This window comes from Ovis canadensis, chromosome 7 (assembly GCF_042477335.2).
Source record: "Ovis canadensis isolate MfBH-ARS-UI-01 breed Bighorn chromosome 7, ARS-UI_OviCan_v2, whole genome shotgun sequence".
NCBI lineage: Eukaryota > Metazoa > Chordata > Mammalia > Artiodactyla > Bovidae > Ovis > Ovis canadensis.
The window spans coordinates 110,104,700-110,130,873 of record NC_091251.1 but is presented as its reverse complement, the minus strand read 5'-3'; the positions used below and the strand labels follow the sequence as shown (position 1 = coordinate 110,130,873).

The 26,174-nt window shown below is 41.1% G+C and overlaps 1 protein-coding gene across 5 annotated transcripts in view; it reads left to right on the top strand.

The window, feature by feature from the left end:
• The window catches only part of GALC (galactosylceramidase), a 55,468-nt gene extending 30,381 nt beyond the window's left edge, over positions 1-25,087 (top strand). For all 5 annotated transcript variants that reach the window (XM_069597199.1, XM_069597204.1, XM_069597202.1 and 2 more), the window contains 10 exons: positions 886-1,041; positions 1,942-2,066; positions 3,482-3,609; positions 9,778-9,867; positions 10,581-10,667; positions 12,685-12,835; positions 14,079-14,259; positions 19,659-19,822; positions 21,205-21,281; positions 23,262-25,087. In XM_069597199.1, coding sequence (XP_069453300.1) covers positions 886-1,041; positions 1,942-2,066; positions 3,482-3,609; positions 9,778-9,867; positions 10,581-10,667; positions 12,685-12,835; positions 14,079-14,259; positions 19,659-19,822; positions 21,205-21,281; positions 23,262-23,408 — 1,306 coding nt within the window. In that variant the 3' untranslated portion in view covers positions 23,409-25,087. The remainder of the gene's footprint in view (positions 1-885; positions 1,042-1,941; positions 2,067-3,481; positions 3,610-9,777; positions 9,868-10,580; positions 10,668-12,684; positions 12,836-14,078; positions 14,260-19,658; positions 19,823-21,204; positions 21,282-23,261) is intronic.
• Positions 25,088-26,174: the final 1,087 nt, after the last annotated feature.

Genomic DNA, 26,174 nt, shown 5'->3' with positions numbered 1-26,174 from the left:
ATAACAAATGAACTGGGTCTTCCTTGTGATAACTTCTCTAGTGGTGGCCTGTGGCTTTCTGTCATTAGTGCCTCACAGCACGTGGGTTCCCTGACCAGGAATTGAACCTGCGTCCCTTGCATTGCAGGGCGGATTCTTAACCACTGGGCTCGGGGAAGTCTTACTTTTGACTTTCTTTCTCACTCCTTCCTTTCTACTGAAGCTCACCACGTCCCCTGGGAGGTCTGAATACTGTCCCCACCTCATTCATCTCTTGGAACGTCCCAGGCCTCTTCTGCTGCCTCCATCTGTCGACATCCTTCCCTTCTTGTTACGGTTTCCAGGAAGAGGTCTTTCCCACTGATGATCTCCCCGCTTCTGTGTGTTATAAGTGCATCTCATCCTCAGGGTGTCCTGAGACCCAGGGGTGGGAAGCAGATGCCTACATATAGCCTGACATCTACCTGGAAGTGACCTGTTGTTTTAAGATGGAAAGCCTCGGCAAGGACACATATGTTTGTTCACTAAATGAAAGTTGTAGTTGCTCAGTTGCGTCTGACTCTGCAGCCCCATGGAATAGTCCAGGGAATTCTCCAGGCACAAATGCTGGAGTGGGTAGCCGTTCCCTTCTTCAGGAGATCGTCCCTTCCCAGGTACTGAACCCAGGTCTCCCAGATTGCAGGCAGATTCTTTACCGGCTGAGCCATCAGGGAAGCCCACGAATACTGGAGTGGGTAGCCTATCCCTTCTCCAGCGGATCTTCCTGACCCAGGAATCGAACCAGGGTCTCCTGCCTTGCAAGTGGATTCTTTCCCAGTGGAACTACCAGGGAGGGTATTTACTCAATAAATATACGTAAGTGCCTGTTCTGACTTTTTACATTTCCTCCCCCTCTTTCTTTTCTAGGGCTCATTACCCTGGGACGCTTACAGTAAAGGATGCTAGGTTGACTAAGAAGAAGCTTTGGTCTTCTGAAGATTTTAGCACTGTAAATAGTGATATGGGTGCAGGCTGCTGGGGTCGCATATTGAATCAGAATTATGTCAATGGCTACATGACTTCGTAAGTTATTAAAACTTTTAAAGGTTTTCATTTTGAAAAATTTCAAAGCCTAATAAGTAGAAAAAAGTACAATGGACTTCCATAGTCTCACAACCTAAATTCAGTGATTTAAGCATTTGCCGTATTTCGTTCATCCGTCCTATACCTAACATGTGTCAGCTCTAGAAAGAGAAGGCAGGAAGCTGCGAACAGGAATAGAGCTTAGATTTTGGGGTCTGATATATCGTCTCAGATATGGTTAAGTTATTTCCCTGGCTTAGATGCTTTTGTTCCCTTAAAATCAGTTACTACTGAGACCTCTTCTGCAGGGGCAAGCATTGTGGGCAGGCTTAGATCACAAAGTGGCCTAGGCCTTAAATGGCTTCTCCTGTGTCAAGAGAGTTATGTGTGGTTCCCTTCCTCTGGGGACCCCTGCCCTGTCTGCTTACACCATCACTTGAGCCCTGGCAGTCGGACTCTTAAGAGTTCTCATTGTAAAACTTTACAGCCGCTGAGTCAGGTCATGAAATTATGTCATGAAACTGGGACATTAAGAAGGCTGACTGTCAAAAAGAAAGCAGGTATAGATAAAGTCTTTATCTGTATTTGACTCATGATTGTGGTACTGGTAGGTCGTGACTCTCTTTCTGGTTATACTTTTGTGCAGTAAAAATTGTGTACCTCATATACACTTGTATTTTTTATTATATGGTTCACTATTAAAAATGTTGCATCCCTCACTTGATTTTTCAAAATGCGAGTGAACTTAGGCAACTTAAATTTTCTTGTTTTGGGTGGTGATTTTACCACTTGCATATACTTGTGTAAACTTTGCTAAGGTCTTTTGTACGATAGGCTTTAGAGATTTACATTTTTATTTCAAGCTGCTTGGTGTTTCTCTTTTATCAAACAATCTTTTAGCACCATCGCTTGGAACTTGGTGGCTAGTTACTATCAACAGTTGCCGTACGGGCATTGTGGACTGATGACTGCTCAGGAGCCATGGAGTGGACACTACGTGGTAGAAGCTCCTGTCTGGGTATCAGGTATGGTTCAGATTCCCTCTCTCACCCCCTGCCGTTCAAAGCAGAAAGCACTTAGAGGAGCTGTAGAAACACTGTGTGTGTGTGCGCGCGTGCGTGTGTGTGCATGTGTGTGCACACACACGGTAGTTTTAAGTGTATCTCTGTTTTAGCAAGATTTGGCCTAGTGTTTTATAAGACTCTTTCGGGTAACTAAGCTACTCTCTGTATTCCATTCTTGATTATTCTAATACCAGGCTCTCTTTTCCAGTTAATGTATTTTTCACAGAGATTTGTAGTCATGACATTAACCTTGTAATCATGACATTATTCTAAACTCAGGTTGTTCTTTAATGAATATGAAAATGCTAAGTTTTGGATTTGTATATCCTGATTGGCTAACTCCTTAAATGTTGAAATAGTTGGTTCCACATTATTTCAATGAACTAACGTACTTTTATAATTTTGTCCCTGTTTCTTGGGGGTTAATTTTGTCACCTCCCAAAATGAAACAAGGAGTATCACTCAGTACATTTCTAGGACAAGCTTTGGAGGTGCCCAATAAATAAGTATTGTGAAAATAAACTTGTTTAAAACCATAAAGCTTAGTTTTTGAAATATTTTGTTAACTTTTTGAAAACCATATTCTTTGTAGTTATATTAAGGTGGTTTAAATAGAGATCAACAAAAACTGGTAGGAGATAACTTTATTAACTGCTGGCATAAAGCAGTTTTTCAGTAGTCTTGAACAGAGTGTGGTTTGTTTATTTTTTACAGTCATTCTAAGAATATTCCCATAATTATACCATTTAACTAGGCTAATTACTCAGAAGTTGAAACATGCGGCTGGCAAATATTTTTCCCAAAATAGAAATTAGCTGTTAGACTCAGTCATACTTGGGAAAGTTTTCCTTTTAACCTTCTTGGTTCTTTGGTCAATCTAATAATTGACAAAAGACAGATCATCAGGAAAAAGAAATTTAATTTACACATTTAATTTTGTACATAAAAATATGGGACTCAAGTTTGCAGTCAGGCAATTGAGGCTTTATAATGCCATCCTGAGCAAAGGAAAGAGATAGGGACCTGGAGCTTCACAGGGGAAGAAGACCATTCATAGAAAGAGAAGAACAGATATTTGCGGTGCCATGAAGATAAGTCTTTCAGATAAAAAGTTATTGTTGGTAATAGCTCTCTTTCTGGGCCAGGTGTCCTGTCTAGATTCTTTCAGGCAGTTGTAGGAGAGAGAAATTTTTTCTTTAGTCTTCTGGGTCTTGATCGCCAGCAGTTCAAAACAATACGCAGGCTGAAGTGGCAGATTCTGGGGTGGCATACTCTGTTCTCTTTCAGCCTCAAGTAATTAGATAGCTTTTTATTTCTGGAAGAATCCCGTTATTACCACTTTAATGTTGTTTGGGTCTTTCTCTGCTTTTCTATAGCTCATACCACTCAGTTTACTCAACCAGGTTGGTATTACCTGAAGACAGTTGGCCATTTAGAGAGAGGAGGAAGCTATGTAGCTCTGACGGATGGCTTAGGTAACCTCACTGTCATCGTTGAAACTATGGTAATTCTTTATTATTTTTATTGGATTAATTTGCTTTGTTAGTATGGGGGGCGGGAAAGCATAAAACATAACTGAACACCTTAAAAAAAAAAAGGAGCTTTTCTTTTCTGTGTAGGATCCCAGGACTGGGACGACCAGTCTGTGGCCTGACCTGGTCACTCTCGGGGCCAAGGGTCCACCTGTGCGAACCTGCTCTTCCTTTCCGATTCTTCCCAGGGGTGAAGGACCCAACTTTATGCCTTTCTTCCCTATTCTACCCAGCTACGTGAAAATCTTTCTTGCAGCTTTGGTTGTAAAGAAATTCTGCCAGTTCTTCAAGTAGCTGAAGGGAAATGGCACGAGAAATACTGATATTCTGCTTCTCTCCCAAAGATATTGTCGCCTTCACCTGGGGACTGGGAGGGAAGGAGCCCTGTGTTCTTGGCTGTACCTACTTTGGCCTGGAGTCTCTGTCAGTCCAGCCCAAGAAAGATAGGGAGGGGTGGCTTGTGGTTTAAATGCCATATACTCTTGATGCTCATACTGAGTTTTAGTAGATTTTCTTGAATATTTCTGTATTTGTAGTGTACCCTTAGGATCATTTCCAGACTTCAGCATTATTATTATTTAAATAATTTTCACCAGTTTTGCTGGGAGTATATTTATGGAGCTCCTCACACTGACATTCTAGAAGCAGATCTCTCCTTTACTCATTAGATATGGTTTCCTTCAGTTCTTTGAACATTTTAAAATACCTGATTTAATGTCTTTTGTCTAGGAAGTATAATATCTAATAGGTAATGACTAGGCTTTCTCAGACATCGTTTCTGTCAACCACTTTTATCTCCATATATGGGCCATTCTTTCCTGTTTCTTTGCAAATATCATCTATCATTTGTTGTATCATATATCATATATATATCATTTGTTGAAAGCTAGACACATTACATAAAATAATCTGGACACTCTGGACGTCCGATTCTCTCTCCGTCTAGCGTTTGTGGTTGTTGCTTTCTGTCATGGTTGTTGCTGTTTATTTGCTTTGTGACTTTCCGAGCAGATTCTGTAGTTTGTAAGCTTTATCATGTATGGCCACCGAAATCTCTGCTCAGTTTTCCTAGTGGTCAGATCATGATGGCACAGCTTTCCTCATGTTTGGAACTAGCAAGTGTCCCAGCCTTTGCTGACGGGTTCTGTGTGCGTAATGGGGGCATGCTTCAATGCCCAGGCGGGCGGTTTACAGCTCTGCCTCAGCTCTTGCTTCCTGTTTGAGCCAAGCTCCCAGGGAGGCTTGAATTTCCCAGTAAAGCCATCTGGGGCTGCAGTTTTCTTTGTGGGAAAGTTTTTTAACTATAATTTCAACTTCCTTTACAGATAAAGGGATATTCAGTTTGTCCATATCTTCTTCAGTGAGCTTTGGGTTTTTGTGCCTTCAAGCAAATTTGTCCATTTCATTTAAGGTGTTTAATTTCCCAGCACGAAGTTGCTGCTATTATTCCCCACTGTTCTCTTAATATATATATATGTATTTTGTATTGATGTCACCTCTCTTAATGGTCATAATTGCAGTTTGTATTTTCTTTCTTCTTATCCTGGTTTCGTGATTAGTCTGGCTATAAGTTTATTCAATTCTGTTAATCTTCTCAAAGAATCAGCTTTTTTGGTTTCTCAATTATACACTCTTGTTTTTCTGGTTTTGTTTGATTTATCGTTTCATCTCTATTATTTTCTTTCCTCTGCTTACTTTGTTTTTTAAAAAATTAAATTAAAAGTTTTATTGAAATATAATTGATTTACAATATTGTATTAGTTTCAGGTACACAGCATGATGATTCAATATTTTTATAGGTTATGCTGCCTTTAAAATTATTACAATGTCTATATTTCTCTGTGCTTTACAGTATACCCTTGTGGAGTATCTGTTTTATGCATAGTAGTTTCTATCTCTGAATCCCACACCCTGTGCTTACTTTGGTTTTAATTTACTCTTCTTTCGCTAGTGTCTTAAGCTAAAGTTTCTGTTTTAGTGGCATCCCACAAATCCTGATGTGTTGCGTATTTAAAATTTTTTCTAATTTCCCCTTTTATTTTTTCCTTTGAGGCATAGATTATTTAGAAACTTGTTATTTAATTTCTAAATATTTGCAAATTTTTTCAGACATTTTTATTCATTTCTGACATAATTCTGTTGTGGTCAGAGAATAGACTTTGTGAGACTTGGATCTTTTTGAATTTATGGAGACTTCTGTTATGGCTAAGAATGTGGTGTACTTTGGTAAATGTTCCTTATACAGTTGAAAAGAATACGTATTTTGCAGTTATGAATGAAGTGGTCTATACTTGTTAATCCAGGCAAATTGTTTGATAGTTTTGTTCAGATCATCTGTATCTTTGTTGATATTCAGTCTAGTTGTGTATCAGTTATTGAGGGGAGGTATTAAAATCTCTAATTACAATTTAAAAATTTCCCACAAAACCCGACCCAGAATCCCATAAACTAGGAATGACGTCACAGACTTCTTTTGATCCACACCACGGTAATGATGGCTTCCCTGGTGGCTCAGACGCTAAAGCGTCTGCCTGCAATGTGGGAGACCTGGGTTCAATCCCTGGGTTGGAAAGATCCCCTGGAGAAGGAAATGGCAACCTACTCCAGTACTCTTGCCTGGAAAATCCCATGGACAGAGGAGCTTGGTAGGTTATGGTCCATGGGGTCGCAAAGAGTCGAACATGACTGAGTGACTTCACTTTCCCTTTTCCCTTTACTTTATGATAATGATTATTTTGAAAAAGTGATGTTGACAATGAGATTTGTTGTATATATTTAGCTGACTGCAGTTGTGCATTTGAAGGTTATAGTTGGGTGAGATGCCTTCTTGGTGAAAACATCCCAAGCATTTCCTTTTTTTGGATGTATGCTGCTGCTGCTGCTAAGTCGCTTCAGGCATGTCCGACTCTGTGCGACCCCATAGACGGCAGCCCACCAGGCTCCTCCGTTCCTGGGATTCTCCAGGCAAGAACACTGGAGTGGGTTGCCATGTCCTTCTCCAGTGAATGAAAATGAAGAGTGAAAGTGAAGTTGCTCAGTCGTGTCTGACTCTTAGCAACCCCATGGACTGCAGCCTGCCAGGCTCCTCTGCCCATGGGATTTTCCAGGCAAGAGTACTAGAGTGGGTCGCCATTGCCTTCTCCTTTGGATGTATATCACTTAGAAAATAGAGTATAAGTTTAATCTGTGTGTGCCATCAGATGATTCTGGAATTCAAAGTCTGACTCAGTCAAAATGACATTAAGTTTTATTTTGAGTAGGTATATACAGTGTTGTTGTTGGTCAGTTGCTCAGTCATGTCCAACTCTTTGCGACCCCCTGGACTGCAGCACACCAGGCTTCCCTGTCCTTCACCATCTGCTGGAGCTCGCTCAAACTCATGTCCATCGAGTCAGTGATGCCATCAACCATCTCATCCTCTGTTGTCCCCTTCTCCTCCTGCCTTCAGTCTTTCTCAGCATCAGGGTCTTTTCTAATGAGTCGGCTCCTTGCATCAGGTGGCTAAAGTACTGGAGCTTCAGCTTCAGCGTCAGTCCTTCCAGTGAATATTCAGGACTGATCTCCTTTAGGATGGACTGGTTGGATCTTCTGTGGTCCAAGGGACTCTCAAGAGTCTTCTCCAACACCACAGTTCAAAAGCATCAATTCTCTGATGCTCAGCCTTCTTTATGGTCCAACTCTCACACCCATACATGACTACTGGAAAAACCATAGCTGTGACTAGATGGACCTTTGTCAGCAAAGTAATGTCTCTGCTTTCTAATACGCTGTCTAGGTTGGTCATAGCTTTTCTTGCAAGGAGCAAGTGTCTTTTAATTTCATGGCTGCAGTCACCATCTGCAGTGATTTTGGAGCCCCCCAAAATAAAGTCTGTCACTGTTTCTATTGTTTCCCTGTCTATTTGCCATAAAGTGATGGAACCAGATGTCATGATCTTAGTTTTCTGAACATTGAGTTTTAAGCCAACTTTTTCACTCTCCTCTTTCACTTTCATCAAGAGGGTCTTTAGTTCTCTGCTTTCTGCCATAAGGGTGGTGCCATCTGCATATCTGAGGTTATTGATATTTCTCCTGGCAATCTTGATTCCAGCTTGTGCTTCATCCAGCCCAGTGTTTCTTAAGATGTACTCTGCATGTAAGTTAAATAAGCACAGTGACAATATACAGCCTTGACATACACCTTTCCCAATTTTTAACCAGTCTGTTGTCCCATGTCTGGTTCTATTGCTTCTTGACCTGCCTACAGACTTTTCAGGAGGCAGGTAATGTGGTCTGGTATTCCCATCTCTTGATGAATTTTCCAGTTTGTTGTGGTTCACATAGTCAAAGGCTTTAGTGTAGTCAATGAAGCAGAAGTAAACGTTTTTCTGGAATTCTCTTGCTTTTTTGATGATAAAATGGATGTTGGCAATTTGATCTCAGATTCCTCTTCTTTCCTAATCCAGCTTGAACATCTGGAAGTTCATGGTTCATGTACTGTTGAAGCCTGGCTTGGAGAATTTTGAGCATTACTTTGCTAGTGTGGGAAATGAGTGCAATTGTGTGGTAGTTTGAATACTCTTTGGCAATACCTTTCTTTGGTACTGGAATGAAAACTGACCTTTTCCAGCCCTGTGGCCGCTGCTGAGTTTTCCAAATTTGCTGGCATATTGAATGCAGCACTTTCACAGCATCAGTTTTAGGATTTGAAATAGCTCAGCTGGTATTCTATCACCTCCACTAGCTTTGTTCGTAGTGATGCTTCCTAAGGTCCACTTGATTTCTCACTCCAGGATGTCTGGCTCTAGATGAGTGATCACACCATCGTGGTTATCAGGGTCGTGAAGCTCTTTTTTTGTACAGTTCTTCTGTGTATTCTTGCCACCTCTTCTTAGTCTCCTCTGCTTCTGTTAGGTCCAGACCATTTCTGTCCTTTATTGTTTCCATCTTTGCATGAAATGTTCCCTTGGTATCTCTAATTTTCTTGAAGACATCTCTAGTCTTTCCCCTTCTAATGTTTTCTTCTATTTCTTTGCACTGATCGCTGAGGAAGGCTTTCTTATCTCTCCTTGCTAATCTTTGGAACTCTGCATTCAGATGGCCGTGCCCTTCCTTTTCCCCTTTGCTTATAGCTTCTTTTGTTTTCTCAGCTATTTGTAAGGCTTCCTCAGATGACCATTTTGCCTTTTTGCATTTCTTTTTCTTGGGGGTGGTGGTTTTGACCATCACCTCCTGTATAGTGTTATGAACTTCTGTCCATATTTCTTCAGGCTCTCTGTCTGTAAGATCTAATCTTTTGAATCTACTGTCACTTCTGCTGTATAATCTTAAGAAATTTGATTTAGGTCATACCTGAATGGTCCAATGGTTTACCCTACTTTCTTCAATTTAAGTCTGAATTTTGCAATAAGCAGTTCATTATCTGGGCCACAGTCAGCTCCTGGTCTTGTTTTTGCTGACTGTATAGAACTTCTCCATCTTCAGCTACAAAGAATATAATCGGTCTGATTTCAGTGTTGACCATCTGGTGATGTCCATGTGTAGAGTCTTCTCTCGTGTTGTTGGAAGAGGGTGTTTGCCATGACCAGAGCATTCTCTTTGCAAAACGTTGGTAGCCTTTGCTCTGCTTCATTCCGTACTCCAAGGCCAAATTTCCCTGTTACTCTAGTTTCTCTTAATTTCCTACTTTTGCGTTCCAGTCCCCTATGATGAAAAGGACACCGTTTTTTGGTGTTAGTTCTGGAAGGTCTGGTAGGTCTTCATAGAACCATTCAATTTCAGCTTCTTCAGTGTTAGTGGTTGGGTTTTAGACTTGGATTACTGTGGTATTGAATGGTTTGCCTTGGAAATGAACAGACATTTCACATCGTGGATGTGACTGGTGATGGAGAAAAGTCTGATGTTGTAAAGAACAATATTGCATAGGCACACACAACAGACATTCAACAAAGGTTTTGTTAGAAATAGTCTTTAAAAATTTGAAATACACTCTTTGTCACCTAGTGTGTGTTACTTCTGTTAATCTGCTGCGGCTGCTGCTAAGTTGCTTCAGTCGTGTCTGACTCTGTGTGACCCCGTAGAATCTAGGTGCAGTAAATGACTTTTTCTTTAAAATGTCCTATGTCTTATCTGAATAACTTACATGACTTTTTTTCTCCTTAGAGTCATAAACATTCCCAGTGTATACGACCACTTCTTCCCTATTTCAATGTATCACATCAGTTTGCTACGTTCGATCTTAAGGGTTCTTTTGTAAGTAAATAAGTGGAACTTTTATTTTGGTTTTGATTTGAGAGTTTATATATTTTATCATGAGCTAGGAGTCTGTAAGTGAAATATTATAAGCTATTAAGAGTTTGCGTATGCATCGTTAAATGCCTCGGTGTCTTCTCCTTGGTGACTGGTTTTAGTTAGGAAGTACAGAAGCCACCAGGAGGTAATGCTCTTTGTGGTTTTGAAGAATCCTAACAAAAGTCACTTGCAAGAAGGTTGTTCTTTTGGGAAGAGCATCATTTGTGTAATTGAGGAAGCTTTCCAGCACTGCTCTTTACAACATTCGATATTAAAAGATACAAAATTCTTGTTATTTCTACCTATTGTTAGATTTGAATACAGAAATATATACAGTGCACTTTCTACTAATTGCATAAGCATTGTTTTTTAATGCCAGAAAGTTCTTATAAAGCTTTTTATATAGGTATAATGAGTATTTTTGAAGCAAAGATATCAATCTTTTTTAACATTTTCCAAAAGTCTGCAGTGTTTGTAGGAAATAAAGTATCTGCTTGAATAATGTCCTCCTGCTCTTGAAATGATTGTTGCCTAAGGTTTGAGGTGGGTCTTTTGGTAGGTGGAAATAGAATGCACCTTGTCCTTGGTTCATTCTTGCTGGTACAGGTTTTAGAAGTCCTCCAGGAGAAGATGGTGAATCACTCAGCAGTGCTTTCTTTGTGTTTCCTCCTCAGAGCCAAATCCCCGAGCTGCAGGTGTGGTATACCAAACTTGGAAAACCATCGGAGAGATTTCTCTTCAAACAACTGGATTCTCTATGGGTAGTTTTAAATAAATTCCTATAGTTTGAGCATTGCAGTAGGGAACAGAAATTTGATTAATGAATTAGTTTTTAATTTCATAATTGATTTATGGCTGAAGCATAATAGAGATAAAGTTGCCCCCCCATTTTTAAAAATAGAAGTCCTCTTCGAGGAAGTATGTTTTGGTAGGTGGGTTTGCCCTTGGTATTTAGTTTGTCTTGGTGAACGGTACCATCACTTGGTTGCCCAGGTCAGAAATTTGAGTCTCATTTGAGACTGTCATTCCCACCCATTCTTTGAACACCCTCAGTGATCAAGTACAGACAGCATCCCCCACATAGTTCTCCTGCCCATGCCTCATTCTCTATTCCTACTGCTCCTGCGTATTCAGTTCCTCATTAGATCGCTCTTGGATTTCAGAAACTCTCTCTTGCTCGTTTAAGTCTCTCTCCCAAACATCACATTGCTCCCAGAGCTGGCTTTTGTCTGTCCTTTGCTCAAAGGCCGTAATGATTTTGTCAGTTTACATTCCTTGTGTAACATGTGACCTCATTAATACCTCACGAGGTAAAAGAATGCTTTCTTTTCTAGAGGCCTGTCCTTCTAAATTGATCTTTCTTCTCACACTAAACTTCTTGCAGTTTTCAGAGCATGGGTATGCCAAGTTAATTACTTCTGTGACTTTGCACATGATTTTTCTTCCTCCTGGGATGCCTTGTTTGTATTTTTATCATCCTTCAAGACTCACCCCAAGTGTGGCTTTCTCTGAAGCCTTCCCACCAGTCTTAGGATCATAGCCACCTGGGGATGTGTGTTTGCCTAGTAAGCACGTCCCTGCTGCACCGGATGCCTCAATGATTGAGTTCCTGCCTTATACATCCTTAAAGGTCCCTGCCTTTTTGTCCCAGGTGCCTAGTGTGGAGCTTAGTAAATGGTGGTTTCTTATCAGTAAATGTTTCAAAGACTGAATTGGTCCATGCAAGCACATCACTTTGCCTAATTGACACAAACCTACTTTTTCTGGTAATTATTAATGTTCTGTGACTCAACTAGTCACTATCAATAAATGAAGTTAGTGTAGTGTCTACTTTTTGTATGACACATTGCTAGAAATAACATCATGAAAATGATTTTCCCATAAGAAAAATGTATCATTTGGGGTTACTCCTAAGACAGAATATGGTATTAGATATTTCATAGATCTGACCAACAATTTATTAAAGCAAAGGTGTGATATAAACACCTTTAATTCAAAGTAGAAAAGAAGAACTGCTCAGATTTCATGAAGTGAACATACATTTAGTGCCAACGTCAATTATGCAAAAGCTTTCACTGTCTTTAGAGGCTTGTATTTGCCGTAGGACACCTATGATGTGGGGAATGTTTCTTCTGGGTCACTCACTGAGCTTAGAACTTTATGAATATTGTCTCATTTAATACTCACAACAGCCCTATGTGGTATGTATTTTCTACTCATTTTAGAGATGAAGCGATTATGGCTTTAAGAGATTACATAGCCAAAACATAAACCTAGTTTGCTAATTGAAATATGTATTGAACATGTAATGAGTAGATAGGACTTTTTTTAAAATTAATAGTAAGGTTTCTGTGTTTAATAGCTGAGTCAACAGTAAGATTTTACCGATATTTCTACCTTAGTGAAGTCCTGAAAAATAAGTAAGCAGATCTCTTAGGTACATATATTGAATTTATACACAGGCTTTAAAGACCTTACAGTCCAATGGAAAGCATAGACTGATAGAAGCAGATTGGGGGTCATCTGTTCCTTCTTCCTTGTATGAAGTGAAATTCTCCTAATATCCTTTCTAGAATGTAACTGTACAAAGTCTTCTAAAGAACTGAAGAGAAAAGATGTCCAGGGCCTTGATATTAAGTGTGCATATTCACAAATAATTAGGGACTTCCAACAGAAATCACTTTGGCATTTCTTAAGCTCATTTTTTTAAAAAGCTATTTGACTCACGTGAGATGAGCCGAGGCGCCTGGCTTGACCACAGCATCGTTTCTCTCTCAGCTGCTCGACAGTGGTGGCAGCTTCACGCTGGAACTGCAGGAGGACGAGCTGTTCACGCTCACCACGCTCACCTCCGGCCGCAAAGGCAGCTTCCCACCACCTCCCAAGCCCCAGCGCTTCCCCTCTGTCTATGAGGATAACTTCAACATTGGTAGGTCTTTGTACTGACACTTCACTTGGTTCCCATTTTCAGCAGTAATGCATAGATTTCTACCTATCAAACTGGTGCAAGACAGGGTCTGTGAGAAGCACACTGATTTAGTTCTAAATCTCTATGTGGTAAAAGGAACCCAATTTCTCTGTTGCTTCCAAGTAACCTCACAGCTTGAGGGCCCTGTAATTTTCAGTTCCAGAAAAAATTTAGAGATTATTGTTGGAATGAAAGTTGTACAGACCTTACTCAACTTACAGTAGGGTAGGACCTGATAAACCCACCATAAGTTGAAAATATCATAAGTAAAAAATGTACTTCATGTACTTTAATATACTTCGCCTACCAAACCTATTAACTCAGCCTAGCCTACCTTCAGTGTGCTTCAAACACCTACGTGGCCCAGCAGTTGGGCAGAACCCTCTAACACAAAGCCCAACAAGGTGTGGCGCGTCTCCTGTCGCTCCTGATGCTGTAAAGAAAGGGAGCCCAGGACGGCCGTCAGGGTCCAGAATGGCGCTCAGTGACTCTGTTGTTTACCCTCGAGATTGTGTGGCTGATGGTGCTGTGGCTTTTTGCTACTCACTGCCACTGCCCACAGAGGCAATGTGAGAGGGTGTGCTCATCAAAATCCAAAATTTGAAGTACAGTTTCTACTGAGTGCATACCACTTTCATACCAGTGAAAACTTGGAAGTCAGGGCAGTTAAACAGCTTGCATGGGGAACTGACTGAGCTAGACTTTGAAGCCAGGTCTGCGTGTTCCTGAACTCAGGATCTTTCCTCTTAAGCATTTGCATGGATTGAATATGTAAAGTCTGTGTGTCAGACTGATCGTATTGATACTTAATAAGGATGACATAAAGTCAGTAGCTCTTTAATTACCTAACCCTACCCTTTGACTATTTATAAGTATCATTTCCCTGGTAGCTCAGTGTTCAAGAATCTGCCTGCCAATGCAGGAGATAGGGGCTCGATCCCGGGTCGGGAACATCCCCTAGAGAAGGAAATGACAACCCGCTCCAGTGTTCTTGCCTGGGAAATCCCATGGGCAGTTTGGCATGCTGCAGTTCATGGGGTCGCAAAGAGTTGGACACGACTTAGCGACTGAATAACAATAAAAAATATCATTTGCCTATTTAAAACTTTTCAAAAGTATATCAGAATGGACCAGAAAACATTAGAGAGGAGAGATGCTGTAAGGATTTGATAACTCAACACTCAATTTATTGTGTTCTGAACAGATTACCCGTTTTTTAGTGAAGCTCCAAATTTTGCTGACCAGACCGGGGTGTTTGAATACTACGTGAATATGGAAGACCCCGGAGACCATCGCTTCACACTGCGGCAGGTCCTCAATCAGAGGCCCATCACGTGGGCTGCCGATGCGTTCAACACCATCAGCGTTATTGGGGATTACACATGGTATGTAAAACTGACCTCATCTTTACTGTAGATCTGGCGAAATAACCTTGTAATGTCATCGGGTACCTTCTGAAGCCAGGACTCCACAACAGCTCTCCTTGTCCAGGAGCCTAACAGGCCTGTGATAACCGTTGAATACCACAGTGGGGGCAAACCAGCCAGTCGTTTTCCTGTTGTTCAGTGTCCTTCCCTCAGATTTCCCCAATTTAATAGTAATCGTGGCAGGATAAGATTGGTTTTAATGTGAAATCTGAGGGCTTTGGCCCCAATTATAATTTAAAATTTATGCATAAGCAGACTTTGTGATATGCATATTGTTTTTAAGCTTTTTTTTGCTGGAGAGTTGATGTGTTGATCTGGTGTTGCCACCTGCTGGACCCATACTTGAATTACACTGTTTTAGCCTTTGTGCAAAATCTGTTTACAAGATGACAGTAGATGGCAATAGTAAAAAGCAAATCATCGTTCAGTTGGCTAGTGAATTTAACTAGTATACTTCCACCGTGAGACATAAAATACAAGCATTTCAGGCTTAGTGATAGTAACTATTAATGCGAAGTCACAAAATAGCCATATCTGTAGCCTGGAAGTCGGACAGGGAAGGAAAGATAATTTGGAAGAGAGCCTTGAATTGTTTCTTTGAGGAATGCTGCAGGAAGTCTTTATCCCTTCTGCAGAGCCTTAATCTGTGTTATAAAATGCAGTTCTAGTCACAAGCTCTGATATAAGTCTTGAGAAACTTTCAGTTATCCAAAGTTTCTGGAACCATTATAGCACCATAAAGAATTATTAGGATAAAGAATTCTTACCTAATTTAGGATAACTTTGGTGGATTATCTTTTTATACAACAGAAATACTGTTTATACCAGCATCTCTGTTCAGTTCAGTTCAGTCGCTCAGTCGTGTCCAACTCTCTGCAGCCCGATGGACTGCAGCACACAAGGCCTCCCTGTCTATCACCAACTGCCAGAGTTCACTCAAACTCATGTCCATCGAGTCAATGATGCCATCCAATCATCTCATCCTCTGTCATCCCCTTCTCCTCCCACCTTCAATCTTTCCCAGCATCAGGGTCTTTTCCAGTGAGTCAGTTCTTCGCATCAGGTGGCCAAAGTATTGGAGTTTCAGCTTCAACATCAGTCCTTCCAATGAACACTCAAGACTGATTTCCTTTAGTATTGACTGGTTTGATCTCCTTGCAGTCCAAGGGACTCTCAGGACTCTTCTCCAACACCACAGTTCAAAAACATCAATTCTTCTGTGCTCAGCTTTCTTTATAGTTCAGCTCTCACATCCACACATGACTGCTGGAAAAACCATAGCTTTGATTGGAAGGTCCTTTGTTGGCAAAGTAATGTCTCTGCTTTTTAATATGCCATCTAGGTTGGTCATAGGTTTTCTTCCAAGGAGTGAATGTCTTTCAACTTCATGGCTGCGGTCACCATCTTCAGGGATTTTGGAGCCCAAGAAAATAAAGTCTCTCTGTGTTTCCATTGTTTCCCCCTCTATTTGCCATGAAGTGATGGGACCGGATGCCATGATCTTAGTTTTCTGAATGTTGAGCTTTAAGCTAACTTTTTCACCCTCTTCTTTCACTTTCTCAAGAGGCTCTTTAGTTCCTCTTCTCCTGACAATCTTGATTCTAGCTTGCGCTTTATTCAGCCTGGCATTTCACATGATGTACTCTGCATATAAGTTAAATAAGCAGGGTGACAATATACAGCCTTGACGTACTCCTTTCCCAATTTGGAACCAGTCTGTTGTTCCATGTCCAATTCTAACTGTTGCTTCTTGACCTGCATACAGATTTCTCAGGGAGGCTGGTAAGGTGGTCTGGTATTCCCATCTCTTTCAGAATTTTCCACAGTTTGTTGTGATCCGCACTGTCAAAGGCTTTGGCATAGTCAGTAAAGCAGAAGTAGATGGTTTTCTGGAGCTTTCTTGTTTTCTTGATGATCCAATGGATGTTGGCAATTTGATCTCTGTACTTGACACTTTATCTGGATATTCTGGTCATGTCAGTGGGCTTTGTGATTTCCCTTTTTTTTTTTTTTTAACTAATGGTCTTATTGTAAGACAGGTGACTGCGTTTATTTGTCTAAGGGGTGGGCCCTGTCATATTCTGACCACTGGTCTGGAAGCCAGCCGCCATAGACACTTTGTGGGGCAATGCTTATCCCCCAGGCCTGTGAATTTTCCACATGAAGTTCTCTCTGAACCCCGAATGCTTTGTTTCTGGCTGAGAATCTGGAAAAGTTGAGAGAATTTCATTTTAATAGAGAGATGATACAGAACCCATCCAAGGATTAACCAAAACTCTTGGTAACTTTGAAGGTTTTGCAGTATTTACATAGTAGTACTCAATCTTTACTATTGCAGTGGGGAAGGAGGTAGGGACGGGGAGGATGAAGTGAAGTGGGGAGAGAAGGAAAGAGTGGCATATTCTGAAAGAAAAAGAACCAGAAAACCTCAGTTGCGCGCGTTGAGAGAGGACTGCTTCCATCCTTCTTAGCTCCCCACTCCTCCTGTCGTTTCGCTGCTCAGGAACACACCGTGACCCCCGCCTGCTGCGGAACCCGATCCACACTTCCGGGCCTGATTCCAAAACCTTGTAAAATTTGCTCTCATCCTGTTTACTTTGTGTTGTTTCTCATTATCCTATTCTGGGTGCAGGGGAGCCAGAGCTGTTGAGAGACGCACACGCATCCCACGTTCATTTCTGTCCTCGGCTGCGATGCCGGTTTATTGCAGGGAGTGGAGGGAATGAAAGCTGGGTAACACTGAACACTGGTCTGTGCTTCCGATGGCTGCTTTATGCTGAAGGCAGCACTCTGCCTACCTTACAGACTGGGAAGCTGGGGCGTCGGGGTAAGATTGTTCAAGATCCCATACTCTTAAATTCGGAACCAGAGCCAGAGGCCAGGTCTGTCCTGCAGTGTAGCCCCTGCTTCTTGGACTTCCTCTCACAGCTGTGTTTTAACCACTGTCTTCTACCTGAGGGCAGGAAACGGAAAGTTAGAGTGTATCCAGAGTGCTGTTCCAGTCAGCTCTGTGCATGCAGGGTGCCAGTCAGTTTTTTGAACTGTGTTTAGGACAAAATTTCCCTCACATTTGCTGCTGCTGCTACTGCTAAGTCGCTTCAGTTGTTTCCGACTCTGTGCGACCCCATAGACGGCAGCCCACCAGGCTCTGCTGTCCCTGGGATTCTCCAGGCAAGAATACTGGAGTGGGTTGCCATTTCCTTCTCCAATGCATGAAAGTGAAAAGTGAAAGTGAAGTCGGTCAGTTGTGCCCGACTCTTAGCGACCCCATGGACTGCAGCCCACCAGGCTCCTCCATCCATGGGATTTTCCAGGCAAGAGTACTGGAGTTGGGGTGCCATTGCCTTCTCCCTCACGTTTAGATTTAGTTAAGTGTTAGCACAGTAATTTGACTATAGAGGATGGACTTTCCCAAAGCTACTTCAAACTTTCATCTTATTAGTAAGCTTTGGCTGGGATCTGAGGACAATCACAAAATTATCTTTTTTTGAACAGACCTGCACTCTGAATCCTTTTGATCAAATTTGCTTAATATGTTGGCTGGTTTTTATTCTCTCAGCACTTCTGAGGGGTTATGACTGTGGAAGATGAAGCCAAATTTTTATTCTATTTTATTCCTTATCTGTAAAATTGCCTGTAAGTTCTGATGCAAGAATAATTTATTATGGAATGTGATGTAAAAAAAGAAAACATTTGATCTTCTCTCACTGTCGCACTAAACAGAATGAGTTTATGGTGCTGACAGGTTCTGATGAACCGGCAGAGAGGTAGGGGATTTGAGGAACCAGTCTGGTCCCAGGTGGTCTCATGCTGGTGGTGATCTGCACAGAGAAGAGCACTCTCTGCAGGGGGGAACATACAGGAGACTGGGCTCTAGTTACTTAGCATTTGGTCTTCCTGTAAAGTAGCCCAGCTTTGATTAAATGATTAAATTAGGATTTTCCTGATGGTTATGTACCTGTTGTAGGTGCTTCTTTTTTATATTTTTCTTTACAAAGTAACATTGCCCTGTGCAAAATTCAGTGATGAGAAATGTAAAAGCCACATAATTCTAGATCCAGTTTCTCCCCATTTCAAAAAATATATTTCTTGGCATTCTTAGTTTTAGATAAATTGCTTGCTTCATTGCTTGGCTGTGTGCAAGCTAATTCTTTCCCATTTGCACTTAAAATTTGAGTAGGAGGGGAATTGTTTTCAGAGGTCATGTTGGACTGGGTTGACTGTGGGCTTCCCTGGTGACTCAGCGGTAAAGAATCCACCTGGCAACGCAAAGAGACCCGGGTTTGATCCCTGAGTCAGGAAGATCCCTTGAGAAGGCAATGGCAACCCACTCCAGTAGTCTTGCCTGGAGAATTCCATGGACAGGGAAGCATGGTGGGCTGCAGTTCTTGGGGTCACATAGCGTTGGACACAACTTAGCAGCTAAACAACAACAAATCACTGCAAAAGAAATCCGGTAGCATTTGTGAAAGGAAGCCTGGAGGATAGCTCATTGATGATGCCCTGTTAGCTCCTGGTTGGCTGAATCTTTCTCCTCCTTTGATATACTCTATCAGTCAGCACTGCCAAAACCCGGGAGTTATTGTCTCTTCATAGACAGAGATACCCTACAGGGGAAAATGGTTCTCAGAGTGATTCCTGGACCTGCAACATCAGCGTCACCTGGCAGTCTGTTAGACATGCAGGTTCAAGGGCCCACCCTATACCTGCCGAGTCAGACCCTGAGAGTGGGGCTGGCAGGCGGAATCGGACACGCCCTCCAGGGTGACTTCCATGAGGCTCAAGTCTGAAAACGCCTGCTGCAGAGTTAAGGGAGAGTTGACTCTGACTTGACAGAGAAAATAATGTTAGATCTTTCTCCTGTCATTTTTAAGTCTTGTTAGGGTTAAATGTAAAAATTAGCCTCAAAGTAACTTTTCCCAGAGGCTCCTAATACGTAGCCTTCACTGCTTCTCTTTGCTGATGTAAATAATAAACTTTTTTGCTCAGACTTACGTGGAAACCTGTCTTTTATGTATTCCTAGAAAAAAGTGGATTCTTATTATATTCTTAGAATAAGAAGTTATTTTATTATAGAAATACAGGAAATATATTCTTAGGAAACTTGAAAACAATAAATATTATTTTCCAATAGTAAGTCATTTTAAAGAGGTGATGAAATGACTTGACTTTAGTCATGTGAAATTTAAAACCATTATTGGTGAAGATTCTTGACGCCCATACCTGTTATTAATGTGGACTTAGCGAAACACATCCTTCCCTCAGTTAGACGTTGGGAAGCATGTGGCTGTGCAGGGAGCCGCTGGTGCTGCATCTGAAACGACATAATTAAAAGCGCTAACACTCTGATTCTGCAGGTCCAATCTGACTATAAAGTGTGATGTGTACATAGAGACCCCTGAGAAGGGAGGCGTGTTCATTGCTGGAAGAGTCAATAAAGGTGGTATTTTGATTAGAAGCGCCAGGGGGATTTTCTTCTGGATTTTTGCAAATGGAACCTACAGAGTCACAGGCGATCTAGGTAAGTGCATTCTTCTGTGGCACGTCATTTACTGTGTGATATGTTGCTGTGAGTGTCTGCTTTTTACCTATGGGAGCAATGAAATACCTCACCATGTTTGAGCATCTAATTGGGAAGAGATTCAACATGTGTAAGCAAACGCCAAACGATTCCAAATTATAGTGTTAATTAATTAGTACAGAGGCAGCTCAGTGAAAGAGGAAATTGTGCAAAGTCTCTCGGGTATTGTAGCCTTGAGCTGGCTGTTAGAGTATGGTGTGGGGGTAGATTTAGGAGAGAGAATACTCAGGAAATTTAAAAAAAAGCGGAACTATAAGAATGTTGCTGGTGTGCTTATGGAAATATAAAGGGAAGAATTAACTTGCTTAAAATGGAGATAGCCTATTTCCTAATTTAGTCAATAACTTGAAAACAGCTTGACTTTATTATTCATCTTAACAGTCTCTGTCTTATGTATAATAGTACTTTATCTAGAATAGGTACTTAGAATCTGTTCAAGTTGAATTCCACCCACTTCACTTTGGTTTGGGTACACAGCACTCTGTTGAAACTAGATCTTATTGGCGACTCTTTCTGATTCAAACTCTCTTGACTTTCATCCTGCATTAATAAAAAGTCTTCTCTCCTATTGTTTTTGCCCTTTGCTTCTTCCTTAGGTTAAAGGGCTCCAATGATAAAATAGAAGTTAGAGAGAGTAGGTAATAAGGATATTAGAATAGAAATTGCATAATCATAGCATGGCTGGGCTGGAAGGTACCTCGAATTTTCCAATCCAAAAGAGAGTGCCAGAGAGGTTAACTGATTTGCTGAAGGTCTCAAAATGAGGTAGTGGAACCAGAGATTTAAATCTCTGTCTTCAGTCCCCACTGCCCTGTGTCTTAAACTGCCCATTGGACATCTCATCCTGAGTTTCTGTCAGGCATTCAAATATAATACATTCAAAAATTGACATTATTTTCTAATTCTCTAATGCAATTAATATTACCTTGTAGTCATTTCACTACCTGGAAATCTTATGGTAGTTTTTTGACTGTTCCTGCTTATCTTCCATATTTGGTCCGATCAGCTGTATATACAGACCTGAATAAACATGCTAAGGCATCATGTGCCCTGCTTGGTTTGTAAACTTATTTTGCTCCTTCTCTTGGGAGCTCATGTATTGTGTATGGCTCAGGGCAGGATCTCTGCATGTTGGGTGCATTCCTCAGTGAAGGGTGTTTTTTGTTTTAAATCAGTTGTAGATTTAAATCTTGGAAATGTCGATCTTTATTATGACTGACTTTACTGCATACGGATGCAGCCAAGAACCCCCAGTGAGTTCTGTGATTCAGTGATTTAGATTGTAAAAATATGCCAACTAGGATAATCTTTTTGTGTTACAGCTGGATGGATCATATATAGTTTAGGACATGCTGATGTTACAGCAAAAAAATGGTATACACTCACTTTAACTCTGAATGTAAGTATTGCCGATCCCAGTTCTGGAGGTAAAATGTTATTTTCTTGTGTCTTTTTTTTTTTTTTTAACATTTTATGTTATCACATGAGGTGGGGAAAGTGTGCTAAGCGGTGGAGAGCAGGCAGAGAAGCTGCCATGAAGCCAGCAAACCGCCAGTCCTTGGGATGCTAGCCTGGGTCTGGGTTATTTCACCCCAACTGGTGAACCTCTGCGTCCTTATCTTTAAAATGGAAGCAAGCTCTGTGGGCTGTTTGAGAGTTAGATGATTTTTATTTTTTTTCACTCGACACATTTTTATCAAGTGTCTACTATATGTACTGTTCTAAATACTAGGGATATAGTAGTGAACTAGACAGGCAAGTTCCTGCTCTCTCAGAGCCTCTGTTCTTCTGGGACAGGACTTATTAAGCTTCTTCTTTTTTTTTTTTCTGTAAAGGGCCAAAGAGGGAGCTATTTTAGGCCTTGAGCGCCCTGTGATGTGCTTTGCAGTTCTTCAGCTCTGCTTTTGTAGGGAGAATGGAGCCTTTGACAGTAGGTGGATGAACAGGGGTGGCTGTATTCCACTGAATTTATAAAAATAGATGGCTGGGCTGTGGGCCAGAGCTGGCTGACTCCTGCTGTAAATAAGCAAATAAAACCGTGAAGATAAAAATGGGATAATGAGATAAAGTAGCTTCCCTGCCAGATTCTCCAGATAGCCGCCAGGGAAGGCCTCTTGGAGGTGGTGGCTGGGCCGAGGTCTGAGCGGAGGGCGCCCTCTGACTGGCCGGGTGGGAGCAGCAGTCAGAGGACCGGACCGCGGATGCCGGGGGCGGGGTGGGGAGACGAGCTTCTGTGCTTAATGGGATTTGTGTGCTCAAGCCCCGGGCTCAGTGTAATAGTCACCAGTGCCTCAGTGGCGGAAGAGGTTCAACAAGCACTGTCAGAGCTGGAGCTGGGTCGCCTTGAGGTGTGCAGTAGTGGGAGTGTACGTGGCTCTGCACGTGGAGTCGGGCAACTTGAATTCAGGCCTGAGCATCGCTGGTAAATCTGTGATTCTGATCGCTCGTCCCCATGTCTGCAGCCATAAAACACAAGAGCTCAACGAAGGCCCATTCCATGATAAGCGTGTGACTCCAGAGCGGATTTTATTCTGACTCCGCCCAGCGCTTTGGGTCTTTTGCTCTTCACCCTTTTGAAATTAGCTAGTTTAAAATGGGGCCGGAAGGAGTGTGCTGTGAATGTTTGCTCGCAAGCAAGCTGTAATAATGGTAAGAGCTGTGTGCCAGGCACTTAGCTAAGTAGGAAGGGCAGCTGTCTGAGCAAGGCATTATGTTTATCTTTCTCTGTCAGTGACCAGTACTTTGTTCCTGTGGGTGTTTCTATCTTCTTCCATCCACTCCCCCCGCCCCTCCCAGTCACTAGTTTAAATGCTGGTTACTATTTTCCTAACATAAGGGTGACCTTTTGATATGGCCTCGAAGTGATATTCTGTACATGAGGATAAAACAATAAAATGAAGGTTAATTACTCTTCTCCTGGCTGGGCTGATTCTGTTTCATGAAGACTTTAAATAAACATCTTGGCCCCTGCAGTCCTGTCTGAAGAGCTGGTAGCTAAAAGGCCGTAATTGCAACTACGTGTAAATAAGAAATATGTTTTATTTTAGTCAGCTTTTGTTTACAATTTTATCATGATGTTATAAAAAGTGTTACATTCCTACAGATTTTACAGCATTTTGGGGGAGTACAGGAAATATTGAGGATTTTGTGCCTTGGGAACTGTTTATATAAATAGATGAGAATTTCCTTTGAGAAAACTTCCCCTGCATTTCAAACTTCTGCTCAAAGTTGTGGGACCCTATTGCCTTGATGAGTCTTGTGTGAGAAGAGCATTTGCTACATCTTTGCTACACTGAGTGGGTGGCCCTTTCATTGAGCAGCAGGCTTCAGGGGACCATTTTCCCACGTCTCTTAAGGGGTGTGTCTCTCTCCACTCCAGGGTCGTTTCTCCTCCGGCAAGCTGAACGGCAAGACCCTCTGGAAGAACATCTCTGTGAACTTCCCAGAAAATGGCTGGGCCGCGATTGGGACTCACTCCTTTGAATTTGCGCAGTTTGACAACTTCCGTGTGGAAGCCTCGCACTAATCCATAGAGGGCCGCGGGACACTCTGCATTGTCCTTCTTTATGCTTTTGGTTCAGAGCCAGTTCTCGTTTTGATGATCAATATAGGAGCCTTTCAGAGGCGAAAAATAATGAAGAGGAAATGGGGAGAAAAATATATTTTTGCTGATCCTCTTGAAGATTATTTTAGAACTAATTCCAAGGGGAAACAGATGAAGCTTTAACATGACCTGATGTGTCCCATACATAGGACACGAAGTACGCAGGTCCCATCCTTGGGAGTGGTTAGGGTGTTGAGACCCCGATGCCTCGTGCTAATGCCGAGGTGGCTTTTGCCATCACACTTACCCGTGCAGATGGCCAGCACTCGCTCGGACGGCGATGTGTCTGTTCACACTGACTGCGTGTCCCCATCGCGGGCCACGCTGCCTCGTAGGAAGCTGAAGACCCTGGAAGTTCTGCTGTGTGGGAACCACTCCAACATGTTACGCCTGCACTCTGAAAGTATTTTTTTCTTTTCCTTTTTAAAGTGATATATTTTTGAATTATGATGAGTGAGATGATTTGAAAAATAGCTCATTAATAACTACCTCTAAAGATATTTCTACAGTAATAAATATTAGCAGATTAATTGGGTTACCTGCATTTTTTTTTTCTTTTGGATCCAGCTTTTAGTCTTGTGACCCTTACAACTGTGTGAACGTTTTCCCACGTGGCTAGAAGGAGGAAGAAAGCTCCCTGGCATGTAGCCAGTGCGGTTAGTGGGTCCAAAGGTAGAATTGTAGCACATTTTTCATTTGATTTCATTGTGCCTTTCTGGTCTGACTTCTCTCCTGGCACTGGTGACAAACTAAAGTAACGAATGAATACTTCCGTCTCCTTGTGCCTGGAAGATAGATGATCACCTAACCTTTTGCTGGTTTATAGAACTGGATCATCCTCTCTAATATTTTGTTGTGTATTTAATTGAAGTACAAATATGTTTAAGTGTAGGTGAGAATGTTTCTCATGCATTATAATTTATATTTAATCATTAGTGTACCCCCTTGAAGCAAACCAGTTATTCATGTGGATAAAATAATTTTTTTTTATAATGAAGGTTTAAAAGTTCATTGAACTAATTCTACAGTTTTGGAATTTATAATGATTTGATGTAGGCTAAACCAACATGAAGTTTTGTATTACCATTAGAGACAAGAAACTAAATCTTAGAATACAGGTTACAGAGGAAAATTTTTTAATTGAAACCAGTCTAAGTGATTTCCAGTTTAGGTCACTACATATTTTTTAAAATTAACTTTATTGAGGTGTAATTTACATATAGTAAAATGTTCGCATTTTGAGTGTACAGTTCAGTGAGTCTTGGTAAATGGATAAACCAAGATATCAAACGGTTTCGTCACTCCAGAAAGTTCTCTTATACCTGTGCGGTCATTTGCCCTCACCCCACCCTGCTCCCAGGCAATCACTGGTCTGATTTCTGTCACTATTGATAAGTTTTCTTTGTTCTAAAACATTATAAAAATGGTATCATACACTTTGTACTCTTTTATGAATGATTTCTTTTACTTATCATGAAGTTTTTGACATTTGTTTATGTCCTATGTATATCAGTGATTTGCTCCCTTGAGGGGGTATACCACAAGTTGTCCCCCCAGCTTTTAGAATTACAAATAAAACTGTTATGAACATTCGACTACAAGCTTTTGTGTGGACATATGCTTTCATTTTTTCTGGGTAAATGCCAAGAAGTGAAATTGCTAGATCCTATTGGGAAGTGTGTGTTCAACTTTATAAGAAGCTGTCAAACATTTCCAAGTTAATTGTATGATTTTATACTCCCATTAGAAATGTTTGAGAATTTCAGTTGCTCTACATTCTTGTCAGTGCTTCCTATTATTATTGTTTTTAATTTTAACCCTTTCTTGTGACTCTGTAGTAGGTTCATTAGCTGCTGGGCATCTTTTCAAGGGCTTATTTCTCTTTCATATATTTTCATGAAATGTTTGTTCAAATCTTTTGCTTGTTTAAAAAATATGGTTCCTTGTCTTATTGACTTGTAAGAGGTCTCTATACATTTCAGGTGCAATTGTTTTCTAAACTCAGATATGTATTTTGTAGATTTTCTCCAAGTCTATATCTTTTGAAAAGTACAAAATTTGAATTTGGAAGTCCAATTTGTCATTTTATCCTTTTATGATAGGTATGTTTTTGGTGTCTGAAGAAATATTTGTTTGGCCCAAGTTCACAAGGATGTTTTCTTCTTGTCTTCTAGAATCTTAGTGTATTTAGTTTCTGTATTCAGATCTGTGATCCCCTGTACATTACTTTTTGTTCATGAAGAGAGATGAGGATTGAGGTTCATGTTCTTCCTGTATGAATATTCAGTTTCTGCAGCATCATTTGTTGAAAAGACTTCCTTTGTCAAAAATCAATTGACCATACATGTGTACAACCAATAATAGACTCTCTATTCTGTTCTACTGATAGGTATGTCTGTCTTTAGGCAAATACATTCTCTTCATTAGCAAACACCCTTTCCAACAACACAGATGACTCTACACATGGACATCACCAAATGGTCAATACCGAAATCATACTGGTTATATTCTTTGCAGCTGAAGATGGAGAAGCTCTATACAGTTAGCAAAAACAAGATCTGGAGCTGACTGTGGCTCAGATCATCAGCAAAATTTGGGCTTAACTTGAGGAAAGTAGGGAAGACTGCTAGGCCATTCACACATGGTCTAAGTCAAATCCCTTATGATTATACAGTGGAGGTGAGGAAT